At 41.7% G+C, this 21,690-nt stretch overlaps 1 protein-coding gene across 3 annotated transcripts in view; it reads right to left on the bottom strand.

The window, feature by feature from the left end:
- The window catches only part of STIM1 (stromal interaction molecule 1), a 185,341-nt gene that overhangs the window by 25,747 nt on the left and 137,904 nt on the right, over positions 1-21,690 (bottom strand). For all 3 annotated transcript variants that reach the window (XM_047877643.1, XM_047877644.1, XM_047877645.1), the window contains 2 exons: positions 9,269-9,380; positions 6,039-6,154 (listed from right to left, as the gene is read on the bottom strand). In XM_047877643.1, coding sequence (XP_047733599.1) covers positions 6,039-6,154; positions 9,269-9,380 — 228 coding nt within the window. The remainder of the gene's footprint in view (positions 1-6,038; positions 6,155-9,268; positions 9,381-21,690) is intronic.

The raw sequence follows: 21,690 nt of genomic DNA, 5'->3' as shown, positions 1-21,690 counted from the left end.
TAATTAAGAATGTGGATGTGGAGTTTAAATAAGAGGTAGTAGCTGGAGAAGAAGATGTGAGAATTATCAGGCCCTTTCAGTGGAACCCTGGGCAGAACCCTATAGTCCAAAGCAAATCTGTGATGTTAATTTTATGTGTCAACTTGACTGGGCTAAGGGATGCCGAGAGAGCTTTCTTGCCTCAATAAGAGATTAGTACTTCAATCGGTAGACTGAGTAAAGGAGACCATCTTCACTAATGTGAATACATGTCATTCAATCATCCTCAGGCCTCTGAGTGCCTGAATAGAACCAAAAGGCAGAGGAAGGATGCATGTGCTCTCTCAGCCTGAGCTGAGACATTTATCTTCTGCTACCCTCTTACATCAGCACACCTGGTTGTCAGGTCTCCGGACTCAGGCTGGGACATATAGCATCAGCCCCTGATTCTCTGGCCTTTGGACTCAGACTTATACCATCAGCTCTCCTAGTTGTTGGACCTTCAAACTCAGACTAAATCATACCACTGGTTTTTCTGGTTCTCTGGGTGTAGATGGCATATCACAGGACTTTTTGGCCTCCATAATCATGTAAGCCAATTCCTATAATAAATCTTCCCCTTATATCTATCTATCTATCTATCTATCTATCTATCTATCTATCTATCTCTATACATACATACATACATACATACATACATACATATTATGTTTCTCTGGAGAATCCTAATACAGAATCTATAAACCATTGTGCCAGAAAAAGAGAAATGAAGAGTCTTATCTGTGCCTTACTAACAATGTACTTTTCCCCATAATTCCATTCCCATTCTTCGCTTCCTGCCACCTTCCCAGCCCACAACAGTCTACATGGATATTTCCAATCCTTCTCCTCTGACTAGGATTCCTCAACCAACCCACTCTTTGGACAGGTAAACATGGATTATCTCCTGCCATCTCAGGGACTGCCTTGTGTGTTTTTCAACTTTCATACTAGTCACCTTCTGATAGTCTGTGAGTTCCTCAGGGCCAGGGTACAAGCCTTATTTCTCTCTATAGCCCCATACTTAGCACAGAGCCTGACCAGAACAGGTACTCAGCAAAGGTGGAAAGGAAAGACAAAGGGAAGAAGAAAGTCGGTTTTCACATGGAAGGGGTTATGATAGAAAGTGCATGTGAAAGCACAAGGAGAGCATGGCTGGCCATCCCGCACAGCCCCTGCACAAGCTCAGCTCTCAGAAGCTACCCCTATGCCCAGCGAGCACTGCTAGGGCGACAGACCATGGAGCTTTCATGAGAGCAGGTGTGGCTTGCTAGGTGAACAGAGCTAACCCAGGGAAACTGGCTAGGACCTGGGGAGCCAGAGTGTGGCAGAGTTCCCAGCCCGAGTGCTACAAATAGATTTTAGCAAAATGAGGTCAACTGTTAATACAATCAGGCCTGAGGCAAGGGAGGAGGGTATAAACAAATGAGATGCTGACATGTTAACAGAGTCAGGAATAATGGTGAGAATTGTTATAGTACAGTTAGCATTGAGAAAGTGAGCCTCCAATCATTACCACTTTCTGGAACCCCCTCTCCCAATCTATTCTTGCCACCTTCTCTACTGTCCACAATACCCTGTCCCTGGGAGATACACCTATTCACTGCTTACTGCCAGAATACATGCTTGGAATTTCTTTTGTCATTTACATAGCCTTCTGTGCTGAGGTGTGTGGTTAACCTATAATAACTATTCCTGGACCTTCTTGCCTTCTGGTTTTAGCCCAAGAAGTGCTTTAGCTGACTCACGTATCCACAGAAGACATTCCATAGTGTTCTCCCCACAGCCAAGCTGGGCCAGAGTCTCCTCCCATCTCCCCTGTCCTAGAGCTCTAAGGACACCCAGCCTCCTTCTGTAAAACTTCTACCATACATTTCCTGACGCCTACTCACTGCTGGGCCATATGCTGAGTTACGACGACAGATGAACAAAGCTGTTTCTACCCTCATGAGTTCCCAGTTTAAAGGGTAACAGACAGGAAAACAGATTATTAAAAAAAAAAAAAAAAAGAAAGAAAGAAAAAGCAGGTACAAAGGGCTATAGGATCCCAGAAGAGAGTAAGGAGAAAGGGTTGAACATGCCCAGGAAGAGGCTGGAAAGGCATCCTGGAGAAGGCTTCAAAAGTGAGTTGAGGGAGCCAGCCCATTAAGAACCCAACTCTTGGGGCACCTGGGTGGCTCAAGTGTCCAACTTTGGCTCAGGTCATGATCTCACAGTTCATGGGTGTGAGCCCCACATCGGGTTCTGTGATGACAGCTCAGAGCCTGGAGCCTGCTTCAGATTCTGTGTCTCCCTCTCTGTCTGCCCCTCCCCCGCTTGTACTCTATCTCTCTCTCAAAAATAAACATTTTTTTAATTTAATTTGCTTCATTTCATATTGGAATTCTTTATGTTTTATCTTGCTTCCTCTGTCAGAAGCAGAGGATGAGATAATATAGTAGAAAGAGCACTGAAATGTAAGTTACTGGGTCTGAGTCATGGCTCTGCCATTTAAAAGTTGAATGACCTCTGAAAACTCACCTCATCTCCTGAGTCTCCATTTCTCTCACAAATTATCTGCAGATCAGGAAAAGCCCTCTCAGTGAATGATCTGCTGCCAGAGTGAGACATCAGCATAGGTCTCCAAGACAAGCTGCCTTGGGACTTCGTGTGTCAGAACACAACTAACACATCATTGTGGGATTGTTAGTAGAGCCCCGGATAGACCTGCAAGCCTAGAGCCAACTCCGCAGGTCGGAAAGACTGTAAAAGGCCATGTGCTCCTCTGCAGCCATGGTGGGAGGGCTGAGACGTCTTCTACTGTCAGAAAATGGGTCCTGAGTAGCTCTGTGCTGAGCCAGTTTGATCCTTCTTCTCCATTCCCAAGCTCTGAGGCTGCTCAGACAGATGGACCCTGATCAGTCAGCAGACCTTCCCGGCTATTGTACAACAAACTTTGATTTGAGATTTCTCAAGTTTCAGACTGATGGCAGGATTTTCATTAAGGCTGGGCAAGGCAGCCAAGGTTTGCAGCTATACCTGGCCCAGGCTCTCCAGGGTGTTTACCACCTAAGAGCCACAGCCTTAAGAACTCACCCTCAGTACAGAACCAGGTCAGCAGCACAGGTTAGCACTCTAAGTCCTGTGTGGGTGTTGGACAGGGAACAGAGCTCAAGTAGGGATTTTAGCCCATGCTCAGATGGAAACACAGAGCTAGAGGGACACAGACCAAGGGATTCTTTGCAGGTACCCCCCAGACACAGCCCCACCCTTGCAGATGTCTCCTGGCAAAGAGCTTCCTAGTATTTTCCTCAGATTCCATCTGGCAATTTTCAAAACTTTTCTTTAACGAGCCATCAGTAGGAAAGTATAAAAACAGTATTTGCCATCAGGACAGCTGCTGGATTCCAAAACCTTAGCTCCCAGAAGTACACCCAAGCTCTATCAGAGTCCTAGAATCAGGGAGCCAGTAAGAGCCTTGACCAAGCCCATTTTACACATAAGGAACCCAAAATCTAGGCAGGAGAACTGAATTGCCAAAGGTCACTTGATAAGGCAAGGGCCAAGCACAGATTCCTAAAAGTACAGGAAACAGCAGCGGAGAGGAAGAGAACTCCTATCTTTTATCCTTTTACCAGGACCCTTACCAATCAAAGGGTTTCCTCTCAAAAACTATGGAATGTTCACCTGAAAGGAATCAAAGATCCTTTAGCTCAATTTTTTCATAATACAAATCAGAAAACACATCCTGAGAAAAGTGACCTACACAAGGTCACACAGTGAGTGGAAATTTGGAAAAGGGACCAAGGTACTTTACTTTCCTAAATTTGATAAGAAGTTCTCTAAATGGAAGTCCAGGAGTTGCCAAAAATCAAGCTGCATATGTATTGTTGTTGTTGTTGTTGTTGTTGAGCTATAATTCACATACCCTAAAATTCACTCTTTTAAAATGTACAATTCAGTGGTTTTATCATATTTTCAAGGTTGTGCAACCATCAGCACAATTAATTTTAGAACATTATTATTATCCCAGAAAGAAATCCTATACCCAATTAGGAGTCACTACACATTTTCCACTTCCCCCAGCCTCTGCCAGCCACCAATCTGCATTCTGTCTCTATGGATGTATCTATTCTGGATATTTCATATAAATAGAATGATATAATGTGTAGCCTTTTATGTCTAGCTTCTTTCACTTAGCATGATTTCCAGGTTCATCCATGTTGTAGCATGTATTACAACTCCATTCCTTTTTGTGGCTGGATAATATTTCATTGTATTATATACTACCACTTATCCATTTGTCCACTGATGGACATTTGGGTTGTGTGCACCTTTAGACTGTTGTGAACAGCACTGCTATGAATGTGAACATGTACTTCTTTCAGTACTTGTTTTCAATTCTTTGGATACATTCCTAGGCCTATAATTGCTGGGTTATATGTTAATTCTATATTAGGGGTTGAGGGGGAGGGAGAGATAAATAGGTGGAACACAGAGGATCTTTAAGGCAGTGAAACTATTCTATACAATACATGTATACATGTCATTGTACATTTGTCCAAACCCGTAGACTGTGCAACACTAACAGTCAACTCTAATGTAAACTATGGACTCTGAGTGATAATGATGTGGCAGTTCAGGGTCATCAGTCATTACAGATGTACCACTCTGGTGGAGGACACTAACCATGGGGGAGGCTATGCATGGGGGGGGCAGGGTGTATGGCAAATCTGTGCACTTTCACTCAATTTATTTATTTATTTTTTAATTTTTTTAATGTTTATTTATTTTTGAGAGACAGAGAGAGAGCACAAGCAGGGGAGGAACAGAGAGAGAGGGAGACACAGAATCCGAAGCAGGCTCCAGGCTCTGAGCTGCCAGCACAGAGCCCAACTCGAACTCACCCACCATGAGATCATGACCTGAGCCAAAGTCAGACACTTAACCAACTGAGCCACCCATATACCCCAAGCTTCACTCAATCTTGATGCAAACCTAAAACTACTCTAAAAAATAAATTTTATTAAAAATTTAAAAAACACGTACAGATGACGGATCAGCTCAGGCACTTGTCAAGCCGAATGCGCAGATGGGAAAATGTTATACAGCCTCTGACTCTGCCTGCCAGCTGCTTCTCTGGACTGGTTCTTGGCCTTATAACATTCTGTCACTGGCATCCTGAACCGATGCCAACAGCTCCCAATGGGCAGAGAGTGGGTCCTAAGAGCATGCTTGGTCAAGGCTAATTTTCTCAGAAATCTTACCACTTTTGTTCCCCCTGAGTTCATGGGGAATAAGATAAAGGATGGCAGGGTTGGCCATTCCCACCTTGTAGAGATCTTCAGGAGCTGAACTGCCTGTTTCTCTTGAGTCACCCCTGGCTGAAGAGACTACCCTTTCTTAGCCCTGAGTGTGTCTCTATGATTCCAGGGAAGCCCACTTAGTCTTCTTTGGTGGTCCAAGGACATAAGATGTTCAGCCATCAGTTCATACTCTCTGCATGTCCACAGTGAAAGCAGGGAACAGCTAATTGGCATTCAGACCCTATGTTATCCCTGAGCATTCCTTTCATATCTTAGCCTTTGTATTCTTGCTCTGGTTGTTTCCTCTGCCTAGAATGCCCTCTCCTGCCACCTGCATGGAATAAAGCCCTACCCATCCTTACAGGCAGAGGTCACATGCCACCTCTTCTATCAGATGCCTCCTCTATCCCTCCTCTGGACCTCAGAAGCATGGTGTACCTCTCTGGAACTTTCATTTTATCCCTTTATGGAAGGATATGATTCATCCAGGTCTTCCTACAGGGTCCAGTACAGCACTGGCACAAAGTAGGTCTTAATGTATCTAATGAACGGAACTTGACATCCGACTGGATTGAAATATAAGACTATTTCATGTCTCATATTTTCACTTCTCAGTGGGAAGAGTGGAGGTGCTGCCTTGCAGGTGTACCTAGGAGACCCAGGACCTCAGCCTAGCCCCCACAATGGCCTCAGGTTCCATGGCAAATCAGCAGCCCTTCTTTCCACAGGACTCACAGAGAGGAGGCCCAAATAGCACTGTATCCAGGGCCTTCAGCTGCAGCTTCTGCCGATGGCTCCGGTCTGTCATCTTTAGTACAGTCCCTGTCATGGTGGTGTTGGTCACAGCAAGCCTGTCGAGGCAAAGAGGAAGGGTTCAGTTTCCTGCATTAAAACCAGGAAGGATTACCCACCTCCTCCAGGAACACTTCCATCACTTCTAGCTCTTGGTGATTGCTCCCCTGTGTGCTCTAGAACACAGAGTCCATACCAGTGGATCTCAACAGGGAGTAAGGAGGGACACATAACATTTACCAAGAATATGTTCACCCTTCTCCCCATGTCCACCATCTCCTGAGAACCTTGCTCTTTGAGGACTATCCCTATGTGAGCATGCCCACACCCAACTATAAGTTTTCTGTTGTGTTTCTCCTTCCAGGGAGTATCGACTATGCACCTATCCCCACACTCCCACCATCTGCAAATACATTCTCCTGTCCAACCCAGGTCAAAACACAATGCCACGTGACCCAGTGCTTTCTGAGGACCTCTAATCCTAACCCACTGCCATTAAGTACAAATCTGCTGATGACAAACAGTGCATTAGTCTTATTATCTTGTATTTGAGTCACTGTCACTTACTCCCAGTCAGATTATTGTAACTTTTTATGACCTTCAACATACTGTTAATGATAACTCTAATAAGAAAGGGCCTGCAAATGAGAAAATGACCCAGAAACAAACTGGACTTTGTTTTTCTTCTGCTAGAACACAGGGGGTGTGGAGGAGACGGTTATAAGATATGAAAGGTTATAAATCCAGTGGTCGGGGTCCCACACATGAGCCTTTACTACTGTCATATTCCATAAAGTTAGTGCTCTTTGCTGATGCATAGCTTTGTTTCCCCAGGTAGAAAAAAACGCTTCTGACATCTGTGTGTGATTTATATTCCTGCCTGGGCACACTGGGGCAGCTACCTCCCTCTCCAGCCATGGGAAGCAATCAACCCCTCTACAAGAGAAGCAGTGAGACACTATGATGGGGGCTGAAGGGGTCAGAAGATCTAGCTTCTGGTCCCAGCTGAGTCAGCAACTCACTTGTCTGATCATAAACTACTCGGTCTCTCCTCTGGGGCCCCATTTCCCTTCTGTGTAAGCTTCTGTGAAATCAGATGCTTCCTCTAGGCCCAGGAGCTTGGGGGGTTCCTCCTCAGAGCACTTCCACCCAGTGCACTGACCTTCATCTAACTGATCAATGTAAGTGTCATCTTTTCTGCAGTCTATTTGTCAATGAAACCTATGAAGTAAGCAATGAGAGAAACGAGAAAGGAGCTAACATTTACTAAGCAGCTACTGCATCTCTCATCCTGTTCTGACGCTTCACACACAATGCCTCATTCAGTCGTCTGACTGGAAGGACACAGGTCCATCACTGGCTCCACTTCACTGCACCACTGACTTAATTCAGAGTTGAGCAACTCGCCCAAAGTCACGTACATAGCACGTAAGTGGCAAAGGCAGGAAATGAACTCAAATCTTCTGGATTCTTCCCATTACATCATGCTGCCTAGTGGTGGGCCTACAACCACTGCCACTCCATCCCACACTCCGCGTACCGAAGGCTCTAGGCTTCCCACTGTCACTAAGGTGCCACAGCCTGGCTTCCTCCACCCCCCGCCTGACCTGGCTGGATCTGGTCTAGCTACAGGGAGGCACCAAGAGCCCGTGACCTGAGAACTGACTTCTCATCCTATGCTTTCACTCTAATGGAACCATAGCTATTCCTCAAGATGGAATGGGCCAAGGCGATACTGCAATTTCCATGGGTAACAGGAAAGAAACCTAGATCCTGGAGTTTCATAGTCAATCATCTATTTAATTGTCTCTTTCATTAAACATGGAATTCCTCAAGGCAGATGGGGTCTGATACACTTCTTTGTCCTCAGGGCCCAGGAGAGAACCCAGCATGGGGTAGATAATTGGTAAAGTTTCATGAAAAGACCTGGGTTCAAATCCCAGCTCTGCCACTTACCAGCTTGGATAAATCATAAAATATTTGAAATTCAGTTTGTTCACCCAAAAGCCAGGGTAGTAATTCCTTCCTCCCAGAATTGTGAGAACCAACTGAAATAATAGGCAGGAAAGTATTCTAGAAGGGGCTGTACAAACAGTAAGATTATTACTCTCTCCAGGGTAGGGAGAAGCTGTGAAAAGGAGGCTGCAGGCAGGGGGCGGGGGCAGCAGCACCCAGTAGCTCTGCGGCTGCAGGCTGCAAAGTGTGGGTGCACCAGCAGCTTCACCTCCCCCCTTCCCCTCTGCTGAAGCTCATAACCAGATGCACCTACGTAATAGGATGACAGATTATACACAATCAGCACTTACCAGATAGTAAGCCCTTGGAGGGCAAGGGCAGGCTGTTGTCATCTTTATCCCCAGCACCCAGCACAAGTGCTTGGCATGGAGCAGGTACCCAGTAAATATTTGTCGAATGAATAGTAAATGGATTAATGGCTGCATGACACATGGTACTAGTCTGACATAACAAGAAGTCCATGCAGTACTCCATCCCCTCCCCACCCCCCACAGGCCCTGGCCTACTGCACCTGTGAAGCAGGCAGAGTTAGGGTACCACAGCTGTTGGAAGAGTCATCCCGGAGAGGAGGCCAGGGCCAGTGGGAGTCAGCCCCACCTCACACCACGTCTTTAGAGTAGACACACTCTATATGGATAATTCAAGGGAGGCTAACAGAGCCCCGAGGCTCCTGGGCAGTAAAAGAGGCAGCTGCTGGGAGCACAGCAAAAGAAAAGAGAAATACCACAGGCTTTGAAGTCTACCCAGATCTAGGTTCAAATCAGTTTTGCCTCTAACTAGCCTGTGACCTTGGAAAAGTTACTTAGTCTCATTGTCTATATACAATAATACCTACCTTACAGGATTGATGTAAGAATTAAGGGACATACTGTATATGAAGTGGTGCATAGGAGTGCCTGCCATGTACTAAACATTCAATAAACGACAGCCATTAGTACTACTCCCAGGATCAACAGAAATGTTAAATAAGAGAACGGATGCCAAGTGTCCATCACACTTCAGAGCAAGTGCACAATGGATGCGAGAAGAGGAGAGGTCTAGAGAGTGTGCCCTGAAAAAAGTGGAGCCTCATTTAACTGGCCAGAGAAACCTGATGTTGGGCCGATCCCAGTCCATTCCCTACACCCCCAAGTGAGAGAATCCAGTCTCCTCCTGACCTCGGCATGGCATGGCCACTCAGCTGCAGCTTCCGGAAGGTTTCCTCATACTGAGGCAGCTCCACGTACGTGATCAGCCACTGCACCACCTCATCCACGGTCCAGTTGTACACTGTGGGAAGAGACAAGCAAAGCTTTGACTCCAGAATGCAAGAACTACTTGAACTTACCATCAGTCACATTGGCCTTCTCATTGACCACATGTTTATGTGTTTACCATCCCCCTCTCCTACAAATCCTCAGTATAAAAGGGGTACATACTGTACCTTTTGTTTGACCCACAGGGAATGGCCTTGCTCTTTCCCTCTACCGGTATTTGGGTGAAATAACCCTCAACTATAATATAATAATGATAATAATACTAACAAATGCCATCCTTTACATGGCACTTACTATATGACAGGTACTCTTCTAGAGGCCTCATATACATTAACGCATTGTTCTTCACAACAACCATGTGAAAGATAGGTCCTATTTTATCCCTATTTTACAGATGGAGAAAATGAGGCACAAAAAGGTTATATAACTTTCCGAAAGTTGCCCAGCTAGGAATTGGCAAGCAAACACCTGCACTCAAGCAGTGTGGTTCCGTAACCCTTGCTCTAAGCCATTATGCACTCTTGTGCTCTTGCTGTCTCTCTCAGATAGACAGAGACAGACAGACAGACAGGTAGACGAATGACATATAGGATATGTGTATCACATGGCACCCAGGAATACCAGCATACTGAACTTAAAAAGACTGGGAGCAACTGAGTTGCAGCAAAAAAGATGTCATTTTATTGGATTTAAAGTTTGCTTTCATTTAATGTATAAACCTGTTTTTGTTTATATTTGTATACAAATTTTATATAGCACCTTAAACCTCATTTTATGTTTGTACACATTTAGATAATAATTTGAGTAATCATTGTTATAATAAAAACAGTTTAAGTCAGCATTGTAGGTCCAAGATAAATTATTTCCCTTAAAAGGAATTTGTACATTCCTCAAGTTTGAAAACTACTTGCTGCAAGCAGCAAGAAGCCAAAAAATGTTCCGAAAGAGAATGAAATGGTGAGATTTATCACCCTCTTCTCTTAAGGTCCATGTCTTTCCCCAAAACTGCCTTTCATCAGAGTGCTGTCCAATTTTCCTTTAAAAGTCAGGAAACAGGGGCGCCTGGGTGGCTCAGTCGGTTAAGCGTCCAACTTCGGCTTAGGTCGTGATCTTGCAGTCCGTGAGTTCGAGCCCCGCGTCAGGCTCTGTGCTGACAGCTCAGGGCCTGGAGCCTGTTTCAGATTCTGTGTCTCCCTCTCTCTGACCCTCCCTTGTTCATGCTCTGTCTCTCTCTGTCTCAAAAATAAATAAAGGTTAAAAAAAAATTTTTTTAAATAAATAAATAAAAATGAAAGTCAGGAAACATCAAAGACACGGACTATGTCCTGTTCATTTTTGCTCACCCCACTGTCTCTGAGGTAAAGCTTCTTATACAGTAGCATCAATAAGAATTTACTCAAGGAATAACCACCCCAAACAAGGAATTCCAGAAATGGTCTGATTGTGGGCCTCCAAAGAGAAACAATCATCTCCTTAAACAAATACACAGCTCATGTGGATGGTTAACTTCTGAAATCCCTGTCAGAAAAACAGGCATTCCTCTGGTAAACACGCCTCAGATATTGAATTACTTCTGTCACTCTCAGATAAGCTGGAGAAGTTGGAAGGCTGGACCTGTCCCTTCACTCACCAACTTCCCCTTCAGTGTAGCCCAGCACGTGGTACAAAGCAGACACTGAGACATCCTGCATGAAACAAAATTGGAGGCAAAAACGCTCTGAACTCTTGATGTCCTCAAGAAGCTACTAGAGCTCAGGAGGGAAGTTTTGTAGCTGAGACTTTGGATATCCATTAAACTGTCTGCAGAGGCACAGGAGGTGAGAAAAGGAAGGTGCCTTGGGAGGAAATGAGGGGCACTCTAGTGCACTTAGACTGCATCCTAGGAGACAAGATCCCAGAGGATTAAGTTTTCCTAATCCTTGGTCATTGCTTGGTTAAATTTCTAATTCCCAGACTAGAATATATTGGAAACAGAAGAGAAATTAATTTCCAAGAGCTATGTTGAAATCCTAGGGTTTGGGAAAGGAGGGATGACAGAGCAGAGTTAGAAAAGCGGGATGTTGGGGCGCCTGGGTGGCTCAGTAGGTTGGGCGACCGACTTCGGCTCAGGTCATGATCTCGCGGTCCGTGAGTTCGAGCCCCGCATCGGGCTCTGTGCTGACAGCTCAGAGCCTGGAGCCTGTTTCCGATTCTGTGTCTCCCTCTCTCTCTGACCTTCCCCCATTCATGCTCTGTCTCTCTCTGTCTCTAAAATGAATAAACGTTAAAAAAAATTTAAAAAAAAAAGCGGGATGTATATGCCTTTGTATCCATTAGTAGACATTACAAACGTGCTCATTTGCTATGGTCTAGAACGTCGGCTAATGAAGGTGTAGTAGAGGGACACACAGATACGAGGCAGATGGACAAGTACCAGCCTGTGAAGTACAGAGAACAACACACTCCTGCCACTGCTGCCAAGGTAGCTCAGCCACGTCCAGCACAATGGGGCCTTTCTGTTTGGCATGTGGAGCGGAAAGAAGGCCACTTTTCTGTTGCTAGAAAGGCCTGAGGCTAGCTGTGCTACAAGAGCCTTTTGTCTCTTGGGAGGATGCCTTACTACAAGCCCAAACATAGACACTTGGCATGCAGGAACTGCCCTATCTGCACCTTACACTGCAGTGCAGATGGGCAGGAGTCACTCTAGACCAGGGTTTCTCAGTCTCTGCACCACTGACATTTCGGATAGGATAATTCTTTGTTGGGGGGGGGGGGGGTTGTCCTCTGCAGTGGAGGATATTAACCAATATCTCCGGCATCCACCCACGAGATGTAGCATGCTGCCAGTCATGACAATCAAAAATGTCTCTGCGTACTGTGAAATGTTCCCTGGGGGATAAAATTGCCCACCAGCCCAGAACCACTGCTGTAAACACGACATTAAGTGAGATGGAGGTCTATAAGGTAAGGGGGCCACTGCATTCCAATGAGGATGGACTCTTAACATAGTCAGCCCCTACGTGGCTAAGCTATTGGGAAGAGGATAATGGCTTTAGCATATCAGGACAAACCTCGAGGTAGTTATTTTGGTGTGTGTGTGTGTGTGTGTGTGTGTGTGTGTGTGTGTGCATGTGCTCTACACATCATTCTGTTACCTAGGCACACTCGCTATCTAGGTAAGCTTGGCAGCATGGTGTTGGCCACTCAGAGTCACTACAGTCTGGGCAAAGTAAGCCAGGATGGGCTGTATCCTTATCTGAGAGTGACCCTGTGTCCCAATCAATAGCCAAGGCAAGATATCAGGGTCCCTTACCCCTAAGGTTCAAGTACCTAAAAGTTAAAAGGCTTGTTCTACTTTCTCATTCCAAAAGAGAAAATGGGAAGAATCTCCAGGCCAAAGTGAGGACGAAGGTAATAGCAAGTACAGAGAGCTGTGGCTGTTAGAAGGCCACAGAATTTGGCAAGGAGAGCTTAGTATAGATAGTCTCCAAATGACTCACATGCCCAAATTCCAGGAGGATATGCAAGCAAGAGACAGTCTTCTAAAGTCATGAGCCTCTCATCACCCTAAGCCTGTCCATGAGGCCCCTAGAGAGATCAAAAACTACCTCTCTGGGCAAAATGACAGACAATACTACACAGAGTCAGAGAAGGCCAATCTCTAGTGTTTTCAGCACCAAATAGTCCTTCATAAGACAAGTGTATAAGGTGATTAACTTTGTAGTCTCCAACCCTTTTAATGACATAACCTACCTGTATTTGGAGCATACATTGCCAACACAGGACTATCTATTTATAAATCAGACTCATGTACTGACATTAGGTATACTGTAAAACATACACAAAAATTAAAGAATGAAATAAATACAATATGAGCATAAGCTACAGTATTCTCTTCTAGCACCTAGCTGATTATCTTATGAAGCTGGAAACCACTGGGTAAACAGTCAAACTCATACCAAACAGATGACCTGAACTTCACAGCTCTTCCCTGGATGCTGCCTCAGCTGTTGCTCTGAATTTAGCAGACCTGATCTACAATCAGTGTCTTGCACTATTTTGCTACTCATCTTTGGACATTGCTCTCAGACTTCTAGGTCTTTGCTATTTCCAGAAAAGCTCTTTTCCCTCTTTGTGGACTGCCAAACACCAACTAATCCTTAAAACCTAGCTCCAGTTCTTCATTGTGGAAATGCTTTGGAGCTCATTTCTAAATCCTCTCTTCTAAAACCTTCAAAATATGAGCACTAGCACTCCCTTCTCTGCTTACTTAGCACTTTCTTTATTTGGACTTCTTTTCTAACATGTATGTTATATTGTTATTATTAGTCACATGTCTCTCTTCTCCATTGTGCTATATATAAGCACTATGGTGGTAGGGAACATGTCTTTTCTATTTCTGTATTCCCCAATGTCTAACACAGGGCTAGATCATTCTAAATACTCTGTAAAGTTTACTGAATGGACAAGAGAATCAATGTGAATGAATGAATTAATTAATTAATTAACAAATGAAGGCAATCTGTAGGTCCTGGATCACTTGTAGCACATCCCATCAGGATTTCCACTATGTTTTCCCACCAACAGCATCACTGCCCCCCACAGACTTCTCATGGAAGTAAAGGAGAGAATTTTTTTTTTTTAAGCACTTATACATATCAACAGAGAACTCTATAAATTGATGATCAGTTAGCTTCTCAGATAGTAAAGATCTATCCTGGCCTCCACACTATGCTTCATAGGAAAAGGCCTTTTCCCTTTGAGAAAGATTTTTATGTAAAATGAGTAAACTCTCCTACTTTAATTTAGAATAGCCACAAAAAATGAAGTCATTCAGGATTTCCAAATACCTGGCCATGTTAGAACACTGGAATTTAATTGTCAAATTTATCAGAAAAAGCACTAGATTTGGAGTTGGAAGACTTTGATTTCCATCCTATTGGCCATGGATCACCTTGGGTAAATCACTTAACCATTCTGAACCTCAATTTCCCCTTCTATAAAATTTCTTTCCAGTCATTCATAACATTTATTTTGTACTACTTTGTGCCAGGCACTGGAAACAGAGCAGTGATTGAGACAGATACCCAGGTAGCTTACCATCTAACAGTGTTGATCTCTTCAAGTTGTTGAATTAAATGAGTTCATATGTTTGAAAACACCTAGGATTTAATACAAACTCAGTAGTAATTTCGTCTTCATTCATATATATGAATGAAGAAATATACATTCATTCAACAAGCGATAGATATTGAAAACTGGTTAGAATCTGGGTGGATACACCTATAGGCTCACCAGAGGGAAGAAATGTGAGCAAAGACACGTTGTTGCCCATTGTCTCTCTAAGTGGTTTCCTTCTGGCTCTCACTAGCAGTTTGCCACCTGCACCTAGAGGGAGGCAGGGGTCTTAGTTTTCTGATGTGGTGTCAACTTCAACTCCTGAATCATCACTGTAAAGAGAATCTGGCACTTGGGCCAAGGCCTCATGTGACAGGCCCACTAGGCTACCCAGCACAAACCCGGTCTACACAGCTGCAAAGCAGTAAGAGAACCTAGGCTTTGGAATGTTGAATGAGCCAAACAACTTGTGTAAGATCTCACAATGGTAGAGCCAAGGACAAACTTCTGTCTTCCACATCCCTATGCTGGACCAGGCCCTGTGCAAAGTGTTAAGATATAAAATCATATAAGGTAATGTCCTCAAGCAATCTGGTGGGAAAACAGGCAAGGAAATAGATGATTGCAATTAGTGTACTAAATGCTGTGATGAGATAAGGGTAAGGAGATGTGGGAGCACAGAAAGCACCTAAACCTAAACTATGGTCTCCAGGGAAGATTTCCTAAAGAAGGGTATACTTTGGGTGCTATATGTAAGTCATGAATCACTAAATTCTACTCCTGAAACCAATACTATACTATATGCTATCCACTAGCTAATTTGAATTTAAATAAAATCTTGAAATAAAAAAAAGAATGAAAAGAATATGGAAAATAAAGAGAATAAAAGGAGAAAATAAAAAGAAGACTTAAATTGAGTCTTGTCAAATAGGATTTAATCAGATCAACAAGGGGGAGGGACAGAGGGAACAGTATCTATGAAAGCAACATGGGATGAAAGGAAACGACATATCCTCCCAACTGCAAATAAATTAGTGTAGCTATAGAGTAGATGTGATGAAGAGTGGTAAAAAAGAAGAAAATAAGTGGATCACAGAGATAAGCATGGGCCTGACATGCTGAACTAATCTAGCACAATGCCTGGTATATAGAAGGTATAATTCTTTTAAGTAATTTCTTCAAGTAATTCTTTTAAGTTTATTTATGTATTTTGAAGGAGGAAGCAGAGAGAGAAGGACAGAGAATCTTAAGCAGGCTCCATGCTGTCAGTGTAGAGCCCAATGCATGGCTCAAACCCATAAACCATGAGATCATGACCTGAGCTGAGATCAAGAGTTGGACACTTAATCAACTGAGCCTCCTAGGCACCCTGATTATTATTATTATTTTTTTTTTTGTAATGAAGGCATGTTTACACAAATTGTAGGAGGAAACAGTACTTTTGGGGGCCAATACTACAGAGGTGAATAAGGCATGATGGAGAAACATGGCATTAAAATATAAAGAAACTCTCAGGATATAAAAGGTCACCAGGTTTTTATTTATATATACATATTGAACTTTTTCCCCCCAACTGAAATAATTCAGTTGAGATTACAAATGGACATTTAATTTCAGCATTTAACATCTCATTGATAAACACTAAAAAAAGTCAATGGCATTTTCTATAAAAATTTGTTTCATCAACAACTACTAAGCTTTCAAGTACCTCATTTTGTTAAGTCCCAAATGAGACAGCAGTTGTAACCTAAGCTTACTGCTAATTCTTCACAAACTCAAGTGTTACCTAATGAATAGAAAAGCCAATATTTATCTCCTCCAAGTAACATAAGATTATCATATGTGATTACACAGGAATTTACTTGTAACATCTTTAGCAATACCTTTATTAGTCCAGGTTCCAATTAAGAATATTTCTTCCACCTAGAAATTTGGTGTTCTGGCATATTTGTTTCACTATTAAAAAAATAAAAATAAAAAATAAGAAGCCACTGAAAAATTTAAGCAGAGACCTGGTCAGATATTTACTTTAGAAAGATCCCTCTGGAACCAATTGAAGGACAAACTGCAGTAGAGCTAGACAGGCCAAGAAGTACAGTATGAAAGCATCCAAGCAAAGTGATTAAGCTGAGGTTTCTGCTTCAGGCTAAGATGAAGTAACTACAATGGAATTCACCCTCTCTCCTGAAACAACCAAAAGAAGAGAAAATACAAAATATATGAAACAATGGTTTTAAAGACACTGGACATCAGTCTATAATGGACATTGATCCTTAAGAGATGGTAAACAAATGAGGCAGGTGATATACTTGTCCTAGTTATGGCTCTGAAAGAATCTCCAGGCCACAGTGCAGAGAGTGGAACTAAGATTTAGGAATAAATGGAAGTACACTAGTGTTAGGTTCTTACACTATATGTGACAAGGTGTAATAATAGCTCTTGAGAACCCTCATGTGCTGTTGGTGGGAATGTATATTGGTGCAGTCACTGTGGAATGCAGTATGGAAGATCCTCAAAAAATTAAAAATAAAATTACCATATGATCCAGTATTTCTACCACTAGGTATTTATCCAAAGAAAGTGAAAACACTGGGGTGCCTGGGTGGCTCAGCTGGTTAAGTGTCCCACTATTGATTTCAGCTCAGGTCATGACCTCCCAGTTCACAAGATTGAGCCCCATGTGCTCAACAGCACAGAGCCTGCTTGGGATTCTCTCCCTCTCTTTCTCTCTGCCTCTCCCCGCCCCCCCCCCCATGCTCTCTCTCTCTCTCTCTCTCTCTCACTCTCTCTGTCTCTATTTCAAAATAAATAAATAAACATTAAAAAAATGAAAACACTAACTTGAAAAAATATATGCACCCCTGTTTATTACAGCATTATTTACAATAGCCAAGATATGAAAGCAACCTAAGTGTCCATTGATAGATGAACGGATAAAGAAGATGTGGTATATATACATTGAAATACTACTCAGCCACAAAGAGGAATGAGATCTTAACATGTGCAACAACACAGATGGACCTGGAGGGTATTATGCTAAGTGAAGGAAGTTCAAGAAAAATAAATACCATATGATTTAACTTATATGTGGAATCTAAAAAAACAATATAAATGGAAAAACAAACAAAGCAGAAACAGACCCAGAAAACAAACACAGAGAACAAACTAGTGGTTGGTTGCCAGAGGAGAGGGGGCTAGAGAAAGAGCAAAATGGGTGAAGGGGAATGGGATGGACAGGCTTCCAGTTATGAAATGAATAAGTCACAGTGATGAAAGGTACAGCATAGAGATATAATCAATGGTGTTGCAGATAGCATTGTGTGGTAACTGATAGTAGCTACAGTTATGGTGAGTAAAACATAATATATAGAGTTGTTGAATCACTATGTCATACACCTGAAACTAATGAAATATTGTCAACTATATTTCAATAACAAATAAAATAATAACATCCCTAGAAAGAAGACTATGAAAGATTAAAGATGCATATTTTATCGCCTAAAGCAACCACTAAAATAACAAAACAGGGTTAAAACAACAAAAAAAAGATCAAATGGAATTATAAAAAACTACTCATTAACCCAAAATAAGGCAGAAAAAAAAGAAAAGAGAAGAAAAAACAGTAGGGAAAAATATCAGAAAACAAATAGCAAGATAGTAGCTTCAAATCTACTCATATTAATATCCACATTAAATGTAAATGGTCTAAATACCCCAACTAAAAGGCAGCGATTATCAGATTGCCAAAAAATATAAGACCCAATCATAAACTGCCTATAACAAATGCATTTATGGAAACCAATTTGACAAGAAATCTCATATATTAAAAAAAAAATGCATTTAGAGGCGTCTGGGTGGTTCAGTCAGGTAAGGGTCTGACTCAGTATTGGCTCAGGTCATGATCTCACGGTCTCATAGGTTCAAGCCCCACATCAGGCTCTGTGCTATCAGATTTTGATATAATTTTGATATTTTGATATAAATATAGCTTTATTTTGAGTATTATTAGTTTTGTGTATCTTTTTCCATGTATTTACTTTTAATATACTTGTGTTTTTATATTTAATGCATTTCTTTTTTCTTTTTTTAATGTTTGTTTTTTGTTGTTGAGAGAGAGAGCGAAAGAGAGAGAGAGAGTGCACATGCACAAGTTGGGGAAGGGCAGAATGAGAGGGAGACAAAGAATCCAAAGCAGGCTACAGGCTCTGAACTATCATCAGAGAGCCCAATGTGGGGCTTGAACCCATGAACCGTGAGATCATGATCTGAGACGAAGCTGGATGCCCAACCGACTGAGCCACCCAGTCCCTCCTTTCTTTCTTTCTTTCTTTCTTTCTTTCTTTCTTCCTTTTTTTTTTTGTTTTTTTTTTTTGTTTGTTTTTAAGTTTATTTACTTATTTTGGGAGAGACAGAGACAGGGTAAGTGAAGGAGGGGCAGAGACAGAGGGAGAGAGAGAGAGAGAGAGAGAGAGAGAGAGAGAGAGAGAGAGCGGATCCCAAGTAGGCTCCTCACTGTCAGCACAGAGCCCAATGAAGGGCTCAAACTCACAAGCCATGAGATCATGACCTGAGCCAAAATCAAGTGTCAGATGCTTAACTGACTGAGTCATCCAGGCACCCCTTAAATAAATAAACTTTTAAAAAATAATAACAGGGGCACCTGGGTGGCTCAGTCCGTTAAGCGTCTGACTTCAGCTCAGGTCATGATCTCACCGTTAGTGAGTTCAAGCCCCACATCATGGCCTATGCTGACAGCTCAGAGCCTGGAGCCCACTTTGGATTCTGTGTCTCCCTCTCTCAGCCCCTTCCCCACTCACATTCTGTCTCTCTCAAAAATATATAAACATTCTAAATAAATAAATAAATAAATAATCCTAAATCTGTATGTACCTAGTAACATACCTTCAAAATACATGAAGCAAAAACTCACAGAACTAATTGCAAGAAAAAAATAGGCAAATCCAATATTATAGCTGAAAATTTCAATACTCCCCCTCAATAACTGATGGAGCAACTAGGCAGAAAATCAGCAAAGATCTAGTAGACATGAACCACACCATCAACCGACATGGCCTGATTGACATTTATTGAACATTCCAGCCAACAGCAGCCAAATGCACATGGAACATGTACCAAGATATATAATATTCAGAAACATAATAAAATGTTTTAAAAAACTGTAAAGGATTCAAGCCATACAAAGTATGTTCTCAAACCACAATGGAATTAAACTGGAAATCAATAACAGAAAAATCTTTAGAAAATCCCCTAACATTTGAAAACTACATACCATGCTTCTAAAAAAAAAAAACTCGGGGCGCCTGGGTGGCGCAGTCGGTTAAGCGTCTGACTTCAGCCAGGTCACCATCTCGCGGTCCGTGAGTTCGAGCCCCGCGTCAGGCTCTGGGCTGATGGCTCAGAGCCTGGAGCCTGTTTCCGATTCTGTGTCTCCCTCTCTCTCTGCCCCTCCCCCGTTCATGCTCTGTCTCTCTCTGTCCCAAAAATAAATAAACGTTGAAAAAAAAAATTAAAAAAAAAAACAACTCATGAATCAAAGAAGATATCAAAAAGGAAATAGAAAGTAAATAGAATATTTGAGTTGAATAAAAATAAAAATAAAACATATCATCTAACATGGTGAAGAGCCAATACTAGATGAATATAAGATACAAGACAGATTTCAGAGGCATGAATTTCCAGGGCCAAAATAATTCCTCAAATTGGAATACATTATTGAGGGATATCAAGTTATTGAAGACTGTATCAGACCAAAAAAAAAAAAAAAAAAAAAAAGAATAAGGATTTACCACCAGTTGTGCTTTCATTTTAGGTATTTTTACTCTGTCTATGCTACCTATAAATCAGTTAGGAAAAAGCAAAAAGCCACAACACACCAGAATTTGTGAAATGCTGCTAAAGCAGTACTTACAGGAAATTTATAGTACTAAATGCCAATATTAGAAAACAGAAAAGGTCTCAAATCAATGACCTCAGTTTCCACCTTAACAAACCAGAAAAGAACAAGTTAAACCCAAAGTAAGCAGAAGAAAGAAAATAATAAAGACCAAAGTAAAAATCAATGAAATAGCTAACAATAGAGAAAATCCTTGAAACCAAACACTGGTTCTTTGGGTATATCAATATATTAAAATAATAATAAGAAAATATTATGAATAAATGTATGCCTATAAATTTGACAATGTAATGAAATAGACAAATTGAAGACACAAACTACAAAAGCTCACTGAAGAAGTAAATAACCTAACAGTCCTATACCTATGAAAGAAATTGACACTGTCATTAAAAACCTTCCTACAAAGACAACACCAGGCTCATATGGCTTTACTAGTGAATTCTACCAAGTATTTAAGGAAAAGTAATACCAATTATATATGAAGTCTTCTGAAAAATTGAAGACTACTTCCCAATTAATTTAATGAGGTCAGCACAATACTGATACCAAAAACAAAGATATTACAAGAAAACTATAAACCAATATCCCTCATTAACAAAGGTATAAAAATATGAAATAAAATTTTAACAAATAGAATCCAACCATATAGTAAAAGGATGATGACCAAGTGGGGTTTATCCCAAGGATGCAGGGTTAACATTCAAAAATTAATCAATGTAATTCACCATCTTAGCAAACAAAAACAGAAAAACCAGGCAATCATCTCAATAGACACAGAAAACTCATTTGATAAAAATCCAATATCCGGGGCGCCTGGGTGGCTCAGTCGGTTAAGCGGCCGACTTCAGCTCAGGTTATGATCTCGCGGTCCGTGAGTTCGAGCCCCGCATCCGGCTCTGTGCTGACAGCTCAGAGCCTGGAGCCTGTTTCAGATTCTGTGTCTCCCTCTCTCTGACCCTCCCCTGTTCATGCTCTGTCTCTCCCTCTCTCAAAAATAAATAAAACGTTAAAAAAAATTTTTTTTAAATCCAATATCCATTCCTGATAAAAAATTTCTCAGCAAATTAGTAATAGCTTCCTCAATCTGATAAATGTTTATATTTATATAAACATTTTATATTTATATAAAATATTTATATTTTATATTTATATTTTATATTTAATGATGTTTATATTTATATTTAATGATGTTTATATTTATATTTAATGTTTATATTTAATGATGAAAGACTGGAGTCTTTCCTCCTTAAGATCAGAACCAAGACAATGATGCCTACTCTTACCACTTCTCCCAACACTGTACTGGAGATAC

Source organism: Prionailurus viverrinus, chromosome D1 (assembly GCF_022837055.1).
Source record: "Prionailurus viverrinus isolate Anna chromosome D1, UM_Priviv_1.0, whole genome shotgun sequence".
Taxonomy (NCBI): domain Eukaryota; kingdom Metazoa; phylum Chordata; class Mammalia; order Carnivora; family Felidae; genus Prionailurus; species Prionailurus viverrinus.
Note: the sequence above shows the minus strand (reverse complement) of the source record. Positions and strands in the feature narration are given on the sequence as shown.